This window comes from Hemiscyllium ocellatum, chromosome 24 (assembly GCF_020745735.1).
Source record: "Hemiscyllium ocellatum isolate sHemOce1 chromosome 24, sHemOce1.pat.X.cur, whole genome shotgun sequence".
Lineage (NCBI taxonomy): Eukaryota > Metazoa > Chordata > Chondrichthyes > Orectolobiformes > Hemiscylliidae > Hemiscyllium > Hemiscyllium ocellatum.
The window spans coordinates 22,656,433-22,678,058 of record NC_083424.1 but is presented as its reverse complement, the minus strand read 5'-3'; the positions used below and the strand labels follow the sequence as shown (position 1 = coordinate 22,678,058).

At 42.4% G+C, this 21,626-nt stretch overlaps 1 protein-coding gene across 2 annotated transcripts in view; it reads left to right on the top strand.

The window, feature by feature from the left end:
- The window catches only part of scarf2 (scavenger receptor class F, member 2), a 79,993-nt gene extending 58,983 nt beyond the window's left edge, over window positions 1-21,010 (top strand). For both annotated transcript variants that reach the window (XM_060843579.1, XM_060843578.1), the window contains 4 exons: window positions 4,659-4,776; window positions 6,700-6,824; window positions 12,523-12,675; window positions 18,588-21,010. In XM_060843579.1, the coding sequence (XP_060699562.1) occupies window positions 4,659-4,776; window positions 6,700-6,824; window positions 12,523-12,675; window positions 18,588-19,816 (1,625 nt within the window). In that variant the 3' untranslated portion in view covers window positions 19,817-21,010. The remainder of the gene's footprint in view (window positions 1-4,658; window positions 4,777-6,699; window positions 6,825-12,522; window positions 12,676-18,587) is intronic.
- The last annotated feature ends 616 nt before the right edge of the window (window positions 21,011-21,626 follow it).

Below are 21,626 nucleotides of genomic sequence, written 5' to 3'. Positions count from 1 at the left end.
CTGCATCAGTCTATACACAGTCACTCAGTACCTGGTCCTCCTGTCTTAGTCTGTACATCGTCACTTCATACCTGCTCCTCCTGCATCAGTCTGTACACTGTCACTCAACACCCAATCCACCTGTCTCAGCCTGTTCACTGTCACTCAGTATCTGCTCCTCCTGCATCAATCTGTACACAGTCACTCAGTACCTGATCCTCCTGTCTCAGTCTGTACGCAGTCACTCAGTATCTGCTCATCCTGTGTCAGTCTGTACACAGTCACTCAGTACCTGCTCCTCCTGCCTCAGTCTGTACACAGTCACACCGTACCTGCTCCTCCTGCCTCAGTCTGTACACAGTCACACCGTACCTGCTCCTCCTGCCTCAGTTTGTACACAGTCACACCGTACCTGCTCCTCCTGCTTCAGTCTGTACACAGTCACTCAGTACCTGCTCCTCCTATGTCAGTCTGTACACAGTCACTCAGTGCCTGCTCCTCTTGCATTAGTCTGGATACAGTCACTCAGTACTTGCTCCTCCTGCGTCAGTCTGTACACAGTCACTCAGTACCTGCTCCTCCTGCATCCATCTGTGCACATCACTCAGTGCCTGCTCCTCCTGAATCAGTCTGTACACAGTCACTTAGTACCTGCCCTTCCTGCATCAGTCTGTACACAGTCACTCAGTGCCTGCACCTCTTGCATTAGTCTGTATATAGTCACTCAGTACTTGCTCCTCCTGCTTCAGTCTGTACACAGTCACTCAGTACTTGCTCCTCCTATGTCAGTCTGTACACAGTCACTCAGCACCTGTGCCTCCTGCGTCAATCTGTACACAGTCACTCAGGACCTGGTCCTCCAGTCTTAGTCTGTACATAGTCACTTCATACGTGTTCCTCCTCCACCAGTCTGTACACAGCCACTTAGTATCTGATCCTCCTGCATCAGTCTGTACACAATCACTCAGTCCCTGCTCCTCCTACGTCAGTCTGTACACAGTCACTCAGTCCCTGCTCCTCCTGCGTCAGTCTGTACACAGTCACTCAGTACCTGGTCCTCCTGCGTCAGTCTGTGCACAGTTACTCAATACGTGCTCCTCCTGCATCAGTCTGTACACAGTCACTCAGTACATGGTCCTACTGTCTCAGTCTGTGTATAGTCATTGAGGACCTGCTCCTCATGCATCAGGCTGTACACACTCACTCTGTACCTGCTCCTACTGCATCAGTCTGTACGCAGTCACTTAGTACCTGCTCCTCCTGCATCAATCTGTACACAGTCACTCAATGCCTGGTCCTCAGGCTTCAGTCTGTTCACAGTCACTCAGTACTTGCTCCTCCAGTCTTAGTCTGTAGACAGCCATTGAGTACCTGCTCCTCCTGTGTCAGTCTTTACACCGTCATCCAGCAGCAGCTCCTCCTGTCTCAGTCTGTTCACAGTCACTCAGCACCTGCTCCTCCTGCCTCAGTCTGTACACAGTCACTCAGTACCTGCTCCTCTTGCATTAGTCTGTATACAGTCACTCAGTACTTGCTCCTCCTGCGTCAGTCTGTACACAGTCACTCAGTACCTGCTCCTCCTATGTCAGTCTGTACACAGTCACTCAGTACCTGCTCCTCCAGCATCAGTGTGTACACAGTCACTCAGTACCTGCTCCTCCTGCATCCATCTGTACACATCACTCAGTGCCTGCTCCTCCTGCATCAGTCTGTACACAGTCACACCGTGCCTGCTCCTCCTGCCTCAGTTTGTACACAGTCACACCGTTCCTGCTCCTCTTGCATCAGTCTGTACACAGTCACTCAGTACCTGCTCCTCCTATGTCAGTCTGTACACAGTCACTCAGTGCCTGCTCCTCTTGCATTAGTCTGTATACAGTCACTCAGTACTTGCTCCTCCTGCGTCAGTCTGTACACAGTCACTCAGTACCTGCACCTCCTATGTCAGTCTGTACACATTCACTCAGTACCTGCTCCTCCAGCATCAATGTGTACACAGTCACTCAGTACCTGCTCCTCCTGCATCCATCTGTACACATCACTCAGTACCTGCTCCTCCTGCATCCATCTGTACACATCACTCAGTGCCTGCTCCTCCTGAATCAGTCTGTACACAGTCACTCAAAACCTGATCCTCCTGTCTCAGTCTGTTCACAGTCACTCAGCACCTGCTCCTCCTGCGTCAGTCTGTTCACAGTCACTCAGTATCTGCTCCTCCTGCATCAGTCTGTACACAGTCACTCAGAACCTGCTCGTCCTGTCATATTCTGTATACAGTCACTCAGTACCTGGTCCTTCTGCGTCAGTATGTAAACAGTCACTCAGTACCTGGTCCTCTTGTGTCAGTCTGTACACAGCTATTCTCAGTGGCTCTTATGACACAGCCAGCAAACCACAGGGCCTAAAATGGTAATTAATGAAAACTACATGAATTTGGAGATTATTTTTATGGAGGCTCATCTTTGCCCAGCATGAGGCTGTTGGTCGTGATCAGGAGCAGAGGCCTTGCTTGCCATAGTTGAGGCCATGCCAGTGAATTGTCGCAGAGTGTGTGTTGCTTCCCTGACTGAGATCACCTGGAATATTCCTGGTCTGTTTCAAGCTGCTAATCACTGGCAAGCCCCGTATGCATGCACCATCTGATAGAAAGGAGATGTTTGGCAGCAGGAAACCTTGTGCTGTGCCAGCAAGCTCTTGAGAAAGCTCTGGGGATCATATTTGGGTTGTATTGAACTGTGGGCGAGGTCTGGGAAGTGAGTGGCTATTGCGCACCAGTCACCGTGGGAACTGACTACAGCACCTTGGTCCAGAACAAAGCAGACAGCTCAGAGGGGTAAGGATTCAGCATTATCCACATCCTCAAATCTCCCAAGATTCAACTCTACTGCTAGTTGAAGCGTGGGCAAGTCAGCTGCATTATTGAAGGAGTTGTGAATGGAGCTAAAGACTGCAGAATTATCAGCAGACTGTGCCACATGTGATCTTGTGACAGAGTGGGGGGTCATTGCTATAGTTGGAAATGGTTGAGCTGAGGCTGTTGCCATGAGGAACTCCAGCATTACTTGGAGTTAATTCAGAAACTTCAATGAATGCCACTTTTGTCTGAGATTATTGGTATTTGGATATAGTGGGTTCTGTGCAATAGGCAGGAATCACATGGGGATCCTGACAATCTCTATATTTATCTGACTTGATGACCAATTGGAATAAATCACAGATAACAGAATCATGAGTCTGTTTTGATTCTGAGGGGATTACTGAATAAGTTTTCTTCAAAAGGCCATGGTATTTTTTTTTGTTCCCCAGCACCCGTGTGTGGCCATAATATTTTATTCTTTCACGAGACAATTTTGTTGCTCATTGATCAGTATCAGCCTCCATCGAGATGAGATTACCTGTTAAAACTTCCTGCACAAAACATCTTCAGGGTAGGAAAGAAAGGAGGAGAGGTGGCAGTATATATTAAAAAGATAATTGCCATATGCACCATATGCAACTCCTTGGATACTGAAGCAGTCTATGCCGAAGTGCAGCAAGACCTGGACAATATCCAGGCTTGGGTTGTCTCGTGGCAAGTAACATTTGCACCATGTGTCAGGCTGTGCCCATCTCCAACAAAAGAGAATCTAACCAATTCCTCTTGTCGTTCAATGGTATCAACATCACTGAATCCCCCATTATCAACATCCTGGTGGGTTACCATTGACCAGAAACTAAACTTTTGTTTTTATTCACTCACAGAATGTAGGCATCACTGGCGAGGCCGATATTTATTGTCCATCTTGGTTGATCCATGACAAAGTGGTGATGAGTTGACTTCTTGAAGCAGTTGAAATTCTCGCCTTGTGGCAATTACTATGATGTTGCATCTGGGAAATTAATACTTTCATTGTGAGCTGTGGTACTAGTTTTCATGGAGAGTTAATTATCGAGGATATTGATAAATTCTTCTAATTCTGTTCCTGTATGGGTCCAAATATGCCAGCCTTCATTTCAAAATTGGAAGGTATTGTTATTACATGATTACATCAACTAACAAGATGGGTTCGTGAAAATGGAAAAGCAGCCCCTCAAAACCAAGATGTAAGCCCCAGAAAATGATGGCGTAGCCCTCAAGAAAATCTTAAGAAGGTTCCTTGAAAAGAATGGTTTTGACAAAAGGCTAGATCACAGAAAAGGATCTGGATGTATAATATGAATGACCAAGTTGTATGCTGCAGGAGATACTGCACATATAATGTTATGTTAGCAATTAAATATATTTAATTAAAATACATTAAAATTCAATTAAATACATTAAATAATTTACCATACTAGGAATTTAGATATTAAAGTTACAGATGGTACTATATCTTAACCTAGCGGGTACAGATGTGATGTTTTAATTTATTTTGTACTCAGGAAGCTTCAATGGATTCTAACTCTAGCTTTAAGAGTGATTCCTATGGGAATCTATGCTTCACTTAAATGGCATTCTCAGGAACCCAACCACAATTTTAACTCAGGCTGTCCTGTACACTTCTCACCAACCAGTTCAAGATCTGATACTTTCCTCTCTGTAATACTTCACTCATCACCCTCATAGTGATATTCTGATATACTTTGCTTGTCTGACCCAATGGTGCAGTCTACAACGTGTGGGCTTTTGTCGCTTACTCTTTCTTCCTCTTTACCCACAGGCTCCAATGGGAGAGTAGGTGTCATCGCAGCTGGGGCTCTGGTTTTGTTCCTTCTGCTCCTGCTTCTGCTGTTTTTGTGTTGCTACTGTCTTTGTCACAAGAAGAATCGGGATAATGAGTGAGTATTCCACAGCACAAAGTCTGATTCTCCAGTAATCGAGAACTGTTGACCAATTCCAATAAGCATTTTTCAAAAGGAGAGTGAGTGATGCAATGGATCAATAAATTTGATTTCTCACTTTCATACTGAAATTTGAGTTCAGCACAGACAAATGAGATGAAGGTCTTTTACTTTTGCTACTTCCAGGTTCAATTGGAAATAATTTTAACTTCTAACGTTAACATCTAGTCTGTTGCAATGAACACCTGAGTCATTAATTCCGAAACATACAAAAGAATACATACTGATGACTAAGCAGTGTCATATTACATTGATTCCTATCCTATTTGTGAATGCCAGTGTTCTAATTAGTTAACCAATGATTTCCTGCAGATGTAACTGGGCTAACTTACTCAGCACTATCCTGAGCAGGAGGTGTATCAGTGCAGTCCCTAATGGATGTAACTGATTTAACCCTATTCCATATAGTCCCCTACATATATGACCAATTTAACTCATTCAGAATTGTCCCCTGTAGTTGTGGTCAAGTTATCCTATTCAGCATTGATCTCTATTGAGGTGAGTGGATTAATAGATTTGCTGCCTCATGGATGTGAAAAGGTTAATTCAATCAAAAGTGTTCCCCCTGTGGGACTGAATAGATTAATACAGAGGAAACTGCCTAATGTATGTCTGGGTGGGTTAACAAACTTAGCACTGCTCCTTGTGGGTGTGGAGGTAGGTTCACTCACTCAACATTATACGCTCTATGTGAGAGTGAGCTAATTCTCTCATCTAATTTTTAATATCCTGTTACACGCTAGGAATATGTTTCAGTGTGGAGTTGGTGATCAAACTCATTTGTAAAAAATATGAAAAGGCGTTTAACAAGAAGAAACACCAAGAATGTATGTTCCCTTGTTGAAAGATGGTAAAAAAAAAGCTCAGCTTGAAGTTCACTAAAACATAATCTAATGCCCCAGCTACATGAAAAACGAATAGACTACAAGACAGCCCAAACCCCTACCTTATCAAACACATCAATAGTATGTAAGTAGAAACTCAGAGCTGGATAGAGCTATTAAGCTCTTTTAAGCCTGCTACACCATTCAATATGAGGAAGGCTGATCCTCCATCCTCGCGTCATGTTCCCTCTGTCTTCCATGCCTTGATGCCTTTAATATATCTAAAAAAATAACAAATCTCTCTCTTGAATACACTCCCAGATAGTATTTGAGAATTCTATCAAACTATCTGTTGTTAATGAAGACAATATAGGATAGACTTTGTGAAATCATAGTGGCTGGTATCCCGCCACAAGTCACCCTTTATTTACATGTGCACAGTACACTGGTTGTGGTCAGCCAGCACTGAGTCAGTCCCCTGAACCGAAGAGATTCTAAATTCCTTGTTTAAAAATATTTTTTACTTTATCAGACTGTACAAAACACAAACAGTCAACAATGAACAATAAGCAGCAGTTTGCAAGGAACAGCAATGGACAGGGGCAGCAAGGCCAAATCTCACTGTACAACCAGTTTGCAGAGAAATGCGGATGAACCCCAAATCCCACCTTATCTTACCCTCTGTTTATTTTGGTCAGCCAGGGCTTTCCTGATTGGTCCAAGTTAACAATGCCAATCAAGAACCTCATGGTCAATGAGGTCCATCTCGTTCCAATCACTACACTTTAATATTGAGAATTAAAGTAAAGTGTTCCACATCTCCTAGCAGAGATTTCTTGTCTGTTATCTGTTCTACTACTGGATATGTGATATGACAAAGGAAGAAAACTGTTTGTGAATATTATTAGCAGGAGTACATTAACGTGAGTGGCATCACTTTTGTGTATCTTTGGCCCATCAATGACAGAGACCTTCTATGAGGCTGGCAGGTATTTGGCCCCATTTCTCTAACATTGTGTGTTTTGCCTCATGCCAGTTCCAATCAAGCCATTGCTGTCAGAGGAAAGCAGGCACGGAGACGTTTGAGGGGCACCTTTAGCCAGATCAGTACCAAACTACCTAGGATTCCCATTAAGCACCAAAAGTTCCCAAAGGTTGTTGGTGAGTAGGCAATTCTGGTCCCAAAATTAAAAATGTTCAATGTATACCAGTTAGTGCTTTTTGTTAGATATGAAGAGAAGCTTGTAAATTGTTGAATACCAATGAAAAACAAAAACAAACCTTTGGAGGGCACAGAAAATTTGTCAACATTTGAAGAAGAAAAGGGATGTGAAAGGGATGGACATTCCTTTGATGCCTGATTCAGGACCTATACTGTACACTTAATATATTTGATGATGATGCCCTTTGCATTGCAGTTATAAAGAACAGGCTTGCCATTCCATAACACACACGAGGAATTCTTCTCCACTTGTTATTTTAGTGAAAAAAAATTTCACAGGAAAATGAGCTTTTTTCTTAACAAAATTAATGTGCCTCTCTCTTCTTTCCAGAGGCTGTTATATCACTCTGAAAGAATGTTTTAGTCCTGAGGCCTTTCTTTTTTGGCTGATTCCATTGTCCCATATGTTCAGTCTGCCTCATGTTGTGTTGTCTATATTTCCACACCTGCATGGTTATTCCCTACACTACATCTCTACACTTTATTCCCTTGCAGTCAATGTAATTAATGATATAGCATTCAGACCAGGAGCTGACCTATTAATGGACAAGTCAGAGAATGATGCTACTTCCCAAACATTTTTCAGACATTACCCTGGTTTCAGTTCTAAACAGCCTGTTTCCCTGTTACAAAACACAAGATTATTTCATTAGAATCTGTTGTATAAAATATTTAAACCTAACTCTCCAGGAATTGAATCAAAATAAAATAGTTTTATATTTTTCTGTAATTATTTGAAACTGTGTTATGCAAATCCAAATTAACTCTTGAAAAGATGTAGTAGTTATAGACGTTGTCCCATTTTTAATTATTGCCCCATCATTTGTGCTCTCTGCATATTAGCTCAGAGTGTCCTCACCAATCAGGACCTGCAGGTTTGTAATGTCTTCAATCTTGAAGGACATCCCAAACCATTTCTCAATGGGTATTTATTTGTAGCTTTAAATGTTCAGTACAATTAAATACAAAGATCAAGATTATTATTTTGTAATATGTTCAAGAGGATAAATAACCCACCTTTACCTGTTCCTGTGTGAAAATAGTTAGAAGTTAGTCTGGACTTGTTTGCAGACTGATGATTCCTGAATGAGGAATGTTGGACGAACCATGATCAGATTGATTGGTAGAGCAAATTTAAAGGGCCAAATGGCCTACTCCTGTTCGTATTTCTATACTGTTATGGTGCCAATGCCTGTTGCACTCCAACTGAGCTGCCTAAAAAGGGGCGTTGTATATGTAGCAGGCCATCCCTGAATTGGAAACGTAAATTAGCATGCACTGTGCTTGTTTTACCTTGAATTTTGGGCACGACGCACACCTATTTCTACTCTAGTGCATTCTGCCAGCCTTATCCTGCAGTCTGCTCATTGGGTGCTATAGCAGTTCTTCAAGCCTTGTAACTCGAGACTTTTCCTTTGTTCCCAACTTTTGCTCTCTGGTAGAATTTCCTTTATCCTGAGATCAGCAACTGTGTATGAAAGTGTGCTCAGCAGTTGTGTGTTATAGGTGCTGCTTGAACATTTTTGGCATGAGTCCCACTGGGTTCCATCATATTGAGGACATTACCATTCATGCTGCTGACTTAATTATTACAACATGATTGGAAGATTAGCTGTTATATTTAAAGGTGTTACATGAAAATAAATTATTTTATTGTTGCATTAGTCTAAAAGCTTCACTCCACTATGATTTAGGCTAAAATTGTCAAATGGGTCTATTAAGCAGCAAGAGGAATAATGAGCAGAAACAATGGGGTGGGATTTAACTGGCCGAGTGATGGTCTTCTCCACTGATTGGAGAAACCCCACTCCACCAAACCCCAGGTAGTGCGCTAGTGAAAGCCCGATAGTACTTGCTGAATTTCAGCTACACAAGTGGCCACGATTGGTCCTTATCTAGGTATCAGAACTCTGGCAATGGAAGTCCCCCTTGAAGAGGTGCTGCTGGCTAATCAAAGACTAGCAGAACCTCACGGCCATCAGTGATACCAGGAGCATTGGCTGAACAATGCATTCACCAGAGACTGGGGAATGCAGAATGGCTCCAGGCCACGGGCCAGTGAGGGTAGGCTATAAATCCCAGGCTGAAGGGTGGTATTCACTTTCAGAGGACATCCCCTCCCAGGTGCCTAATTCTTTCACCTGCCCCGAACCACCTCAAAAACAAAAGCAAATCTAACAAGATTTGCTGAGCAGTCCTTGGGTGACAAAGGAAAGCCCTGTGGCTCCCAGTTAACGACTGAGCCATCTCTGAATTGCAATGGACTTGGGAGATATTGGGTGTCAATTTTCTCATTGATACCAAGCCACCACTGGCACAAATTTCACATCAACCTCTTGCATCCTCTGGCTTATTTGGGGTGATGCTTAACTGTGGCAGGGTACTGGCACTGAGTCCAGTCACCATATTTGCCAATGTGATAGACTGGATTAAATTCTGCTCAATGGCACACTGAATTTTCAGACATTACACATTCCCTGATTATAAACTTTTCTGTGATCATTTGTGTCTCTGATCTTTTTAATTGTAATGCTCCCATCTTTGAACTTGAAGAAATATTTGTTAGAAGTCATTGGTACAAAACAGATGGCGATGTACATCTCTTAATGGCAAAAAAGACTTTCAATATTTCAAAAAGTCTAACAAGATGTTTATATTTATATCCATCCAAATTAGAGAATAATGCCTGGTTGTCTATCAAAATAAGACATGTTATGATTTACAACACTAATATCAACATATTTTTTTTTAAAAAGCTGATATTTGTTTTATCAGTTGTTCCACTGCTTTGTTTTCATATACTCAAGACAAGATCAGAAAAATAAACAATTGCCGAGAATGTGGCTGTCATTTTGAACGCCTCTTAAAGGAACAGCTTTTCAAGTGACATTAGGCTGTGCAGCCTGAAGGCTCATGAAGAATGGACTAAATTACTCTATTTTTGTCACAGACCCAACAACAATGACTTGGAGTTATAAAATGACTTTAACACAGAAAAATGTTCCGAGGCGTGTCACGGGAGTTAGTTCAGAAATAAATGTTATTAAGACAAATTGTTTGACATTAGGAAGAGTCATCGAAAAAAATGTTTAAAGTATTGCATAGAGTCTATAGCACTAAAATTGGTCACTTGGTTCACTGTTTTACACTGGCATTTACACTCTGCCGAAACCTTCTCCCTCTCCTCTTTATTTAACACTCGCAGCTGATAAAGATGTCATTCTGAGGATGATATTAAATGAAGGAAGTGTGCCATAAAGGCAAAGTAAAACAAACCAACCTAGTCTTTGTTGCATGATGAATCCCCTCCCTCCTCCTCATATTGTATGAGCTGACTAGGAGCTTGGTCACCAGGAACGAGTTTAGCTGCCACTGTCCTTCTTTTGGTTTGTGATTTTGAGGACCCGTTTTGTCCAGTGTGCCAGAAGAAAACCATGAGGTAGTCTAACAAAAAGAGCCTCTTTTCTTAAACAAGGTGTAGTTTATTCATGACATCAAATAGATACAAGTCAAATTGGTAAGATGGACATTTTTGTAAAGACTATGAGGCGACCTCAATAGTAGGTCTGTTCCTTTGAAACTTATATCTGTTCTCCAAATGTCCCCTGCCTAATCTTGATGACATCATCAAATTAATTGGAATTTAATGTACTCCTCAGCAGAACCAAAGACCTCATTCAACAGTCTTCACCAACATAATCCAGGAATTGATCTTCACCAATTTAGTAAGGAACATTGCAGCCTATTATGATCTGGGTCTCCAAAAATGACCATATTCCCGTGTCTAGTCCACCATTGTTAGTTTTGAAACTGCTGCTAGACTGTACTAACAGAAAGCTAATGCTTGGCTTCATCTAAGCAGCCTGGCAGTTTGCCTGTAATATTATTTTCTTTCCTGCACCAGTTGCTGTGTATTAAGGAGGTAGATGTGGAGGCCATGATTAGCACAGATTAGCCATAATCACCCACAGCTGCTATTACAGCTAATGACATAATCACATCAAAGCAGCACACCAGCAAAATTGCAAAGATTAGAAATTCTTCAAATCTTCCTGTGGCATCACCAAGATATTACATCTGTGTTAGTAAACAGTTTAGTTACCATCCTGTGACTTCCCAATTTGAAATGCCTTTCAGCACGAGAAGGGCACAAAGTACATGAGGCTATGTCAGGGCAAAAGACTGGGGCAGGCAATGGTGGATTTCATCACCCTCCTGCCTTCGTCCTGTCAGAAGAAGTATCTTCAAGTGCTTGTCATGTGGAGCAGAAGCAATTGTTAAATCCTGTGCTCATGCCATGTCAACCCCGTTTTACACTTAGTCAAGAATCATTATTCACCGCAGGAGAGAAGCTTGGGGAATGTCAGACACAGATATAGCATAATCATAATAGGAGGTAGTAGTCCCATTTGATAGTCACAGAACAGTGGATTTTCATAATACAATGCTGCCCCACTGAATGACCTATTGACATGCTGCCTGGTCAATTTCACAAAACCAGCAGGTGGAGGATAGTACAGCAGCCAACCTTTACTCAGGCTCCCATTTATGTAGAGTGAAGCATTTCAAGGATATAGTTCCTAATTGAACCAAATTGTAAATTCAGCAGTATCTTTGCTTTGACATTTTGTGGTGAACCTTTTCCGAATGCTATCACACACCTCTGGATTAGGCGGAACTTGAAACCAGACCTCCTGACTCAGAGGTAGAGTCACTGCAGCACAAGAATCCTCAGCAGTATTGTCTTATGTGTGTTAGGGAGACCCAAATTATTGTCCTTTGACTGAATATAGTCAAATACAGTTAATATGACACCGACACCTGATAATATTTTATGAGGCCTTACAATGGTCAATAGGCCAGAAAAGCATGAAAGTGAGGGTTGATGAGCTCAGTTGGCCAGATTGCTGGTTTGCATTACAGAGTGATGCCAATAATGTGGGGTCAAGGGACTCTCTTGAGGTGCTGTGGTAGGGTCTCTGTGCCTGGGCCAGGAGGCCCAGGTTCAAGTCCCACCTGCTCCAGAGGCATATAATACTATTCAGAACAGGTTAATTAGAAAAATAGGTTAATTTAAAAGAAATAAATAGCATGGGTTCAATTCCTTCACAAGCTGAGGTTACCATGATGAACTGTCCTCAACCTCTCCCAGCATTTAATGCACAGTGATCCTCCGGTTAAATCACTACTTTTCTCTCTGTCTCTAATGAGAAAGCAGCTCTATGGATCCAGTAGGACTATGGCGACTCATACATCTTACTTTACCTTGATAAGAGTGCATAAAATATTAACCAGTACAGATAAATAGCATAAATCTGGACTTTAAGGCAGAAAAGTAAGGCCAAACAATATATGTTAAAAAGACAAAAGGAAGACTGGTACACAATGTATAAGATATTTCAAATATTACTCAGTCCAGGATTGTTGGAGTTAAAATATTAAGTATAATTTAATGGGGATGATGTAGTTCTGAATGCTATGACACAAGTCAATACGGTGCAATTGTCATTTGACATTTCTCTCAACTGTCACATTGCAGACACGTCAATGATTGATGACAGGTGACTGTAATGTGCAGATGTTTCTTTAGGCTGGACTCAGTCACTCCTTTTGCTCAATCTTTGATTCTTCTTCTAGTGGCTCATCATGACATGGAAAACACCTTAAACTGCAGCTTCATCGAGCCACCATCTATGATGGATCAGCCATCTCCATCTTGGTCTTCCCATGGCTCTTTTTCCTCTTTTGATACAGCAGATGATGGTCCTGTGTACTGTGTCCCTCATGAAGGTGAGTACAAATGTCAGTGGTTGCATGTAGACACAAAGCTCCAGTATATCATCACGCCTCAGCTTCTGCAGTAACTATAGAATGGTTACAGCATCGAAAGGGGCCATTGTACCATCATGTCTGTGCTGATCCTCCAATGAGACTGTTCATCTAAAGCTATCCCCTGGCTTTACCCCATAGCCTGGCAATATAATGATCCAATTCCTTTTAAAAAGACTCAATTCATGCTGCTTTCACCACACCTTGAATCAGTGCATTCTGTATCCTCACCATGTTTGGAAAATGTTTTTCTCACATCTCTTGGCTTCCTTTGCTAATTACCTTACCTGTGTGTTTTCTGATTCTCAAAAACTGAGTAGACCACTCATGATTTTGAATACTTCTTTCAAATATCGATTCTCCAAGGAGAACAGTCCCAATCTTTCTACATCACTGAATTTTCTCATCCTTGAACTGTCATTAATCTTGTCTATATCCTCTCTCAGGTTTTTACATATGCTCTAAATTGTGGGGTCTAGAATTAGACATTATGCTCCAGCTGAGGTCAAATCAGTGCTTTCTACAGGTTCAATCTAACTTTCTTGCTTGTGAACTCAATGGGTGCAATTTCCTCTCCCTGGAGGTGACAATGGAAGTGGCGTGGACAAATAGTTGAGTAGGTTGACCCTAGAAGGATATTAACCCACCACCTGTCACCTCAGCCACCAAGTTCTGGGCAATACAGCCCATGGGCACTATCCTATTCCACCACCAATTAAGGTTCCTAACTCATCAATTAACAGCTACTTCAGACCGTCTTATCATTGGCCCAATTACCTGCTATCTGGCAGAGAGAATGCAGCTTCTTTCCAACAAAGGGAATCATGGCACATGCCTGCTGAGTTTAAGGGTTGGACAGGGTGAGGTGGTACTTCCATTTGCCCCAGTCTGGTGGAACTCAGGGCCAGGGTGCAGCCGGAGGAGGTAGACACCGAGTAGGAAAGAACAGCAATAAAACTGGTGAATGGTCCAACTAAATCTTGTATGCATCAAAATAGTGTTCCAGTATGGCCAGTATCTTCATTTCCAGGTATCACTGGCTTTCTAGTGTCTTTGCTTTCTAGGCACAGAAAGTCAATCCCTTGCCCTTGCTTTTAGAGTCATAGAGATGTACAGCATGGAAACAGACCCTTTGGTCCAACCTGTCCATGCTGACCAGATATCCCAACCCAATCTAGTCCCACCTGCCAGCACCCGGCCCATATCCCTCCAAACCCTTCCTATTCATATACCCATCCAAATGCCACTTAAATGTTGCAATTGTACCAGCCTCCACCACTTCCTCTGGCAGCTCATTCCATACACGTACCACCCTCTGCATGAAAATGTTGCCCCTTAGGTCTCTTTTATATCTTTCCCCTCTCACCATAAACCTATGCCCTCTAGTTCTGGACTCCCCAACCCCATGGAAAAGACTGCCTATTTACTCTATCCATGCCCCTCAATTTTGTAAACCTCTATAAGGTCACCCCTCAGCATCCGACGCTCCAGAGAAAACAGCCCCAGCCTGTTCAGTTTCTCCCTATAGCTCAAATCCTCCAACCCTGGCATTATCTTTGTAAATTTTTTCTGAATCCTTTCAAGTTTCATAACATATTTCCGATAGGAAGGAGACCAGAGTTGCACGCAATATTCCAACAGTGGCCTAACCAATGACCTGTACAGCCGTAACATGGCCCCCCAACTCCTGTACTCAATATTCTGATCCATAAAGGAAAGCATACCAAACGCCTTCTTCACTATCCTATCTACCTGTGACTCCACTTTCAAGGAGCTATGAACCTGCACTCCAAGGTCTCTGTTCAGCAACACTCCCTAGGACCTTACCATTAAGTGTATAATTCCTGTTAAGATTTGCTTTCCCAAAATGCAGCACTTCGCATTTATCTGAATTAAACTCCATCTGCCACTTCTCAGCCCATTGGCCCATCTGGTCCAGATCCTGTTGTAATCTGAGATAACCGTCTTTGCTGTCCACTACACCTCCAATTTTGGTGTCATCTGCAAATTTACTAACTATACCTCTTCTGCTTGCATCCAAATCATTTATGTAAATGACAAAAAGTAGAGGGCCCAGCACCGATCCTTGTGGCACTCCACTGGTCACAGGCCTCCAGTCTGAAAACAACCCTCCACCACCACCCTCTGTCTTCTACCTTTGAGCCAGTTCTGTATCCAAATGGCTAGTTCCCCCTGTATTCCGTGAGATCTAACCTTGTTAATCAGTCTCCCATGGGGAACCTTGTCGAACGCCTTACTGAAGTCCATATAGATCACATCTACTGCTCTGCCCTCATCAATCTTCTTTGTTACTTCTTCAAAAAACTTAATCAAGTTTGTGAGACATGATTTCCCACACACAAAGCCATGTTGACTATCCCTAATCAGTCCTTGCCTTTCTAAATACATGTACATCCTGTCCCTCAGGATTCCCTCCAACAACTTGCCCACCACCGAGGTCAGGCTCACCGGTCTATAGTTCCCTGGCTTGTCGTTACCACCCTTCTTAAATAGTGGCACCACGTTTGTCAACCTCCAGTGTTCCAGCACCTCACCGTGACTATTGATGATACAAATATCTCAGCAAGAGGCCCAGCAATCACTTCTCTAGCTTCTCACAGAGTTCTTGTGTACATCTGATCAGGTCCTGGGGATTTATCCACCTTTACCCGTTTCAAGACATCCAACACCTCCTCCTCTGTAATCTGGACATTTTGCAAGATGTCACCATTTATTTCCCTACAGTCTATATCTTCCATGTCCTTTTCCACAGTAAATACTGATGCAAAATATTCATTTAGTATCTCCCCCATTTTCTGCAGCTCCACACAAAGGCCACCTTGCTGATCTTGAAGTGGCCCTATTCTCTCCCTAGTTACCCTTTTGTCCTTAATATATTTGTAAAAACACTTTGGATTCTCCTTCATTCTATTTGCCAAAGCTATCTCATGTCCCCGTTTTGCCCTCCTGATTTCCCTCTTAAGTATACTTCTACTTCCTTTATACTCTTCTCAGGATTCACTTGACCTATCCTGTCTATACTGCACATATGCTTCCTTCTTTTTCTTCGCCAAACCCTCAATTTCTTTAGTCATCCAGCATTCCCTATATCTACTAGCCGTTCCTTTTACCCTAACAGGAATATACTTTCTCTGGATTCTCGTTAGCTCATTTCTGAAGGCTTCCCATTTTCTAGCCATCCCTTTACCTGCGAACATCTGCCTCCAATTAGCTTTCGAAAGTTCTTGCCTAAGACCATCAAAATTGGCCTTTCTCTAAGTTAGAACTTCAACTTTTAGATCTGGTCTATCTTTTTCCATCACAATTTTAAAACAAATAGAATTATGGTCGCTGGCCCCAAAGTGCTCCCCCACTGACACCTCAGTCACCTGTCCTGCCTTATTTCCCAAGAGTAGATCATGTTTTGCACCTTCTCTAGTAGGTACATCCACATACTGAATCAGAAAATTGTCTTGTATGCAATTAAGAAATTCCTCTCCATCTAAGCCTTTAACACTATGGTAGTCCCATAGTTCGATGTTTGGAAAGTTAAAATTCCCTACCATAATATTCTCACAGATAGCTGAGATCTCCTTACAAGTTTGTTTCTCAATTTCCCTCTGACTATTAGGAGGTCTTTAATACAATCCCAATAAGATGATCATCCCTTTCTTATTTCTCAGTTCCACCCAAATAACTTCCCTGGATGTATTTCTGAGAATATCCTCCCTCAGCACAGCTATAATGCTATCCCTTATCAAAAATGCCACTCCCCCTCCTCTCTTGCCTCCCTTTCTATCCTTCCTGCAGCATTTGTATCCTGGAACATTAAGCTGCCAGTCCTGCCCATCCCTGATCAGCCTGATTCTCCTCTCACCATCGACCACATCCTGCAATCTCCTCCCAAACATAAACAGTGCAACCGATGCAGCACTTCTGGGCTGCACAGTCTGAGACTCTCTAGGTACGTTTTATCTCCTTGAGGCTGTGAGCCTGTGATTAGCAGCCTTGAGTGGGGTAACTTGTTAACAGAGAGATTCCTGGTTCAACAAGAAGCTCACTGGGTCAGCACTTACAAACCTATTGATGCTTGATCTGGCAAACGTGGGGTGGATCTTGTTACTTTTGCTTTAAAGGGCCCTGCTCCCACATCTCGTGTGTGGAGCACTGAATCCTGGCCTGTGTTTCTGTAGATACATCCCTGGACAACACAGGCGTTATTAACTACATTCTCAACCTGTCCTGCCACCTTCAATAATTTATGTATATGCACCCGGATCCCTCTATTCCAGCAGTCACTTTAGAATTGTGTGGTTTATTATTACTTTGCATCATCCCTCTCCGCAATCTTCTTATCAGAATTAAATCTTTCCACTAAATTTCAACTGCCACTTTTCTGCCATTCCACCAGTCTGTCTGTTCCATTGAAGTTCGATGGCCTTTTGCCTATTCTCAATGCTTTCAAGTTTCAGATAATTTAAAAAAATTGGATTGTGCTCTGTACATGAAGTTTAAATCATTAATATATGTCAGGAAGGTTAGTATCCTAACAGTGATCCCTTGGGAACTGCACAACATCCTTTATGCCAATCCATCATCACCCATTTATTTCTTTGTTTCCTGTCAACCAGCCAATGTGTATCCCTTTTGTTACTGTCCCTTTTATTTCATGACCTCTAACTTTGCTCACAGGTCTGCCAAGAGACATTGTATCAACAACATTTTCCAAGTCCATGAACACCACATCAACAGCATTATTCTCATCACCCCTCTATTATTTGTTATGATCCCAGTCCAAACTGCCAATTAATGAAACAAACTGATATGAACCAGCAACATTTTATTCGGTAGACATATATCAATGATCTACATCTAATTCTACCTTATTGATATAGATTCTGTTGTGCAGAGGACAATTTCAGCATTTGCAGATAATACAAAACTTGAAAACATAGTTAACTGTGGGGGGGGGGTTCAAGACAGACAAAAGGATATGGAATGGGTGGATAGATGGCCAATGAAGCTCAAGATTATCGTCTTGTCTTTGTATGTGGCCCATCATTTAAATACATTTTCTTTGCCTGTAAATCTTCATTTCGATTTATCTGGGCCAGAACCAGAACCACCACTTCCCACAAACTAATTGTTCTTATTCTGCTTGCCCCTTGTCCTTTTGCAAATATAAACTTATGGAACCCAAGATCACAATATCTAAAAACTCCCATTCTGACACTTGTTCCACCTGGCCCACCTCATTCCCAAGTGGGACAATGAAGATCCTTACTATTAATTGAGAGAAGAGTAGGTGGTCATTGGTACCTATCATTTGAGATAATGGATTGCTTACTGCCATTGGGGGTAGTTGTGGTCTAGTGGCAGTATTCGTACCTCTGGTCCAGAAGCTTTAGGTTCACATGCCACCTATCCTGGAAGTGTTACGATATGTCTGAGTTCCTTGACTAAAAATAACTTGAGAGCTATTTTGGCGTAGTGGTAATGTCTCCATATTTCAGCTAGTGTTCAAGTCCTACCTGTATCAGAAACATATTATAGCATGCCTGAGCAGGTTGAATTAAAAAAAATACTTATGCCATTTATATTCAAAGTAAGGATCCTCGTTGAAAATTGCTGCCAACTGAGTGGATAATAGTAATTCTTCTGTCTGATCAGAAGGAGGTTAAGATAGATCTTTCCAATTTCTTTGAAAGGTGAAGATTTTATATGAACATTTTATGGAGGTGAGAGAGAGGGAAGGGTATAAAGATAGTCAGTCATTCTTCTTTAAGGTTTTGGTGCTCGATGATTGGATTTTACAGTGTAGTGTCAGTGACTGTATAAACATTCTCACGTTAAGATTTGCTTTGGTTTTACAGAGAGTGTTCTGGAGAACAGTGTCCGGGAGAAGGTGAACTTGGCGGAAAAGCTAGTTCCCCCAATCAGTGAAGAGGATGCTGGGGAGTACACATGCCTGAAAAGTGACCCCAACGAATCGCTCTTGCTTAAATTATCAGACAGCGAAGCCTCTAGCAATGGCTCTGGGTCCACCACTGGGGCCGTGTACGCAAAGGTAGCACGGCTCTCTAAGCAGTCCAAGGATAGCGATGTCAGTGTGAACACCAACAGCAGCAAAAACACAAACATGAGTGGCAAGCACCCATCACCTGAGAGGACCAAGCCTCCCCCACCTGATCCTTCAACCAAGCCCAAATTATCTTGGATTCATGGCAAGTTCAACACCTCATCAGCGACAAGATCACCATCGCTGGATAAAGCAGCCAACCAAGTAGAGGGCCATCATGGGACAAACAGTAGTAGACGGAGGAATTTAAGTGAGTCATGTGCTGGCATTTATGGCAGGCAAGATGAGAAGAGAAGCACCTCAGAGGTAAAAATGAGGCACAAAGAGAAAGGTCTCAACCGGGCAAGAGAACCAGTTCCCAATGATATAAGTTGTGGGAGTAAAGTGCAGAAAAATAAAGCGAGTCCTGAACAGATGCAAAACCTCAATGGTGCTGTCCAAAATGCTCTGAAAAGAATTGGGACTTTGCCCGATGATAAGAGTGTAGCAGAAGAGAAAGAGTCACCACGCAGTCCACCACATGCGAAGGGTAGGCCAGAGGTCATTCACCCCCACCTACCCTCAGAGACAGCTAATATGTTGGCTCAACTCAAAGAAAAGACTCAAAATAAGTCAGAGCTTAACATGAGACAAAATGGGCTGATTTCACCTCAGCAGCAGAGGGAAAAGCCTACTCCACCACAGAAAGCAAAACGCTCATTCGGTGCAAATAACCAGAAGTTAAATAAAGCCATCATTCCAACATCCACCAATCTTCAGAAAATGATAAATCCTTCTCCAGAACATCAGGAAACGACAGCAGGCAATGACAGGTGCTCAACCCTGGAGGACAGGCAAAGCTGCAATTACCAGGAGCAGGATGGAGTGAACTGTACTCAGGCCAAACAGGAAACAGGTGACCAGACACCTAAAAGGACACCGATTAAAAAACCGCCCAGGAAGCGCAGCAAAGAAGCAACGTTGGACTCACAGCCTAAAACGGCTGTGATGCCACCTCAGGTGCTGGCTGTTAAAGAGTCATAACCAAAAATCAAACACTTTCTGCTCCTGTTCACCTCATTAACTTTCATGGAAAATCCAGGCAGACAGGCACTTGTAAAACCCAGGACAGCACAGCCATTGTTGTGGATCAGTGCTGTAGCCCGTCTACTCAACATGAGGCAAAATGAAAATGATTGACTTTTCAACCTAATATATTCACGTGTCACTGAACCCTCCTTGATGGTTGAACATGACCAAAAGTGCATTAAATTTTGGATTGGCACTACCTTGGCAGATGACTAAAAGCAGTGTCTTCTTTCCTTTTAACCTTACAACTGCCTGTGACTGATGATCAGTAATGGTACAGAGAGCCTCTGGCATTTCCGCTATTGTTAGAGATAGGCTTCTTTCTATGGACTGTAGAATTGGAGTTTTTATGACATTATATATTTCGATAAATTTTGCATAAGCAAAGCTTTCTCTAAAAAGGAAAACCATCTCCTTAACATTTTCTGTTGTTCTACTCAGTAAAGAACTGCTGGCTTTTGTATTTTATTATTTTACGGTTCTTCTGATGTTTATTTTGACTGAAAACAAAAATGGTAAAAGACCAAAGATGCTGTCTTTGTGCCTCATTGCAGTGTGTGAAACTAGCTCAGTGCTAACCGGCTGCCTGTGTAACATTGGCAGAGGGCTCTAGCAGCATGGAGTGAAGGGAGTTTAGCACTAAAATATCATGGAGGTGAAGGACCCAATGTTGTTTGAACTAATTTGGAGTGGGGAGAGAGGTCCTGGAAAGTTAGCCCAAGAGATCAGAGATGATTGATGCAGAAAGGGTCAGGTTAGTTTAAAAAGTTCATTGTATTGACAGAACACACTGGAGCACAGAGACTGGAGTCTACAGTGAGGTAGTCAGCAGCCACAGTGCTAGTCTTATGAGCATTCTGCGGTAGCTCGCAAACATAGTTTTAGTTTTTCAAGTATTTTTGACATATTTACAGTGTTGCATTCTACTTGAGACACTCAGTAAGGTTTTGCCATTTCACCATCTTTGAATAATTGTCAGGGAAAAGCTTTGTTTCGCCCAGGATACTGTGCTGCTGCCAGTACACTGGGACTCCTGACGCACTGTGTCCCAGCTGCTTTCCATATACAATGATGTTTGTAAAATATTTTTTTATTTCAATCATTAAAAATTTCAAACAAAAGGAATAAAACATTTTCTTTCTTTAGCTATCTCCTGTTTTTTTTTTCTTCACTTGACTATTTATTGTTGAATAGATGTTAAGCTGCTCGTTGTTAGAAATCTGAAGCAGTGGAAGCCTACAACACAAAAAGGGCATTTGGAGAACTGGGGTGGGTCGGGGCAAGGGGAATGTGGAGAGGGAGCTCCATTGATATCTCCTCAACAGACAGAGTCAGACATGGCTTCCATCATTGCCCCCTGTTCAAGCAGGGAGAGAGCTTGAGGCAAGAGTTCACTGGGAGAACTTGAAAAGGTTCGAACTGACGTTGAGGCATCCTGTAAGTTTGGGCTTGGCATCAAATTTGTTACACTTGTCATTCCATCAAAGCACTTGCGATATTTGCTCTTCCACACTCATATTGCAGTTTCAACTAATGATTCCTTTCCAGATTCTTCTGGCTGAGGAATGGTATGCCATATTTCTAGCACCAGTGAGGGTGACAAAACCAACAGCATGTCACATTTTGCGAAATTACTGCTGATTAAAATTTTCAAAAAGCTTAATTTGTGCAGAGGCTCCCCAGATCTTCCAGGTCACCCTCTGTATCTGCTGTCCACAGTGCTGAGCACTTGGAGTCTTGCACCTCAGAAATGCATGAAATGTCA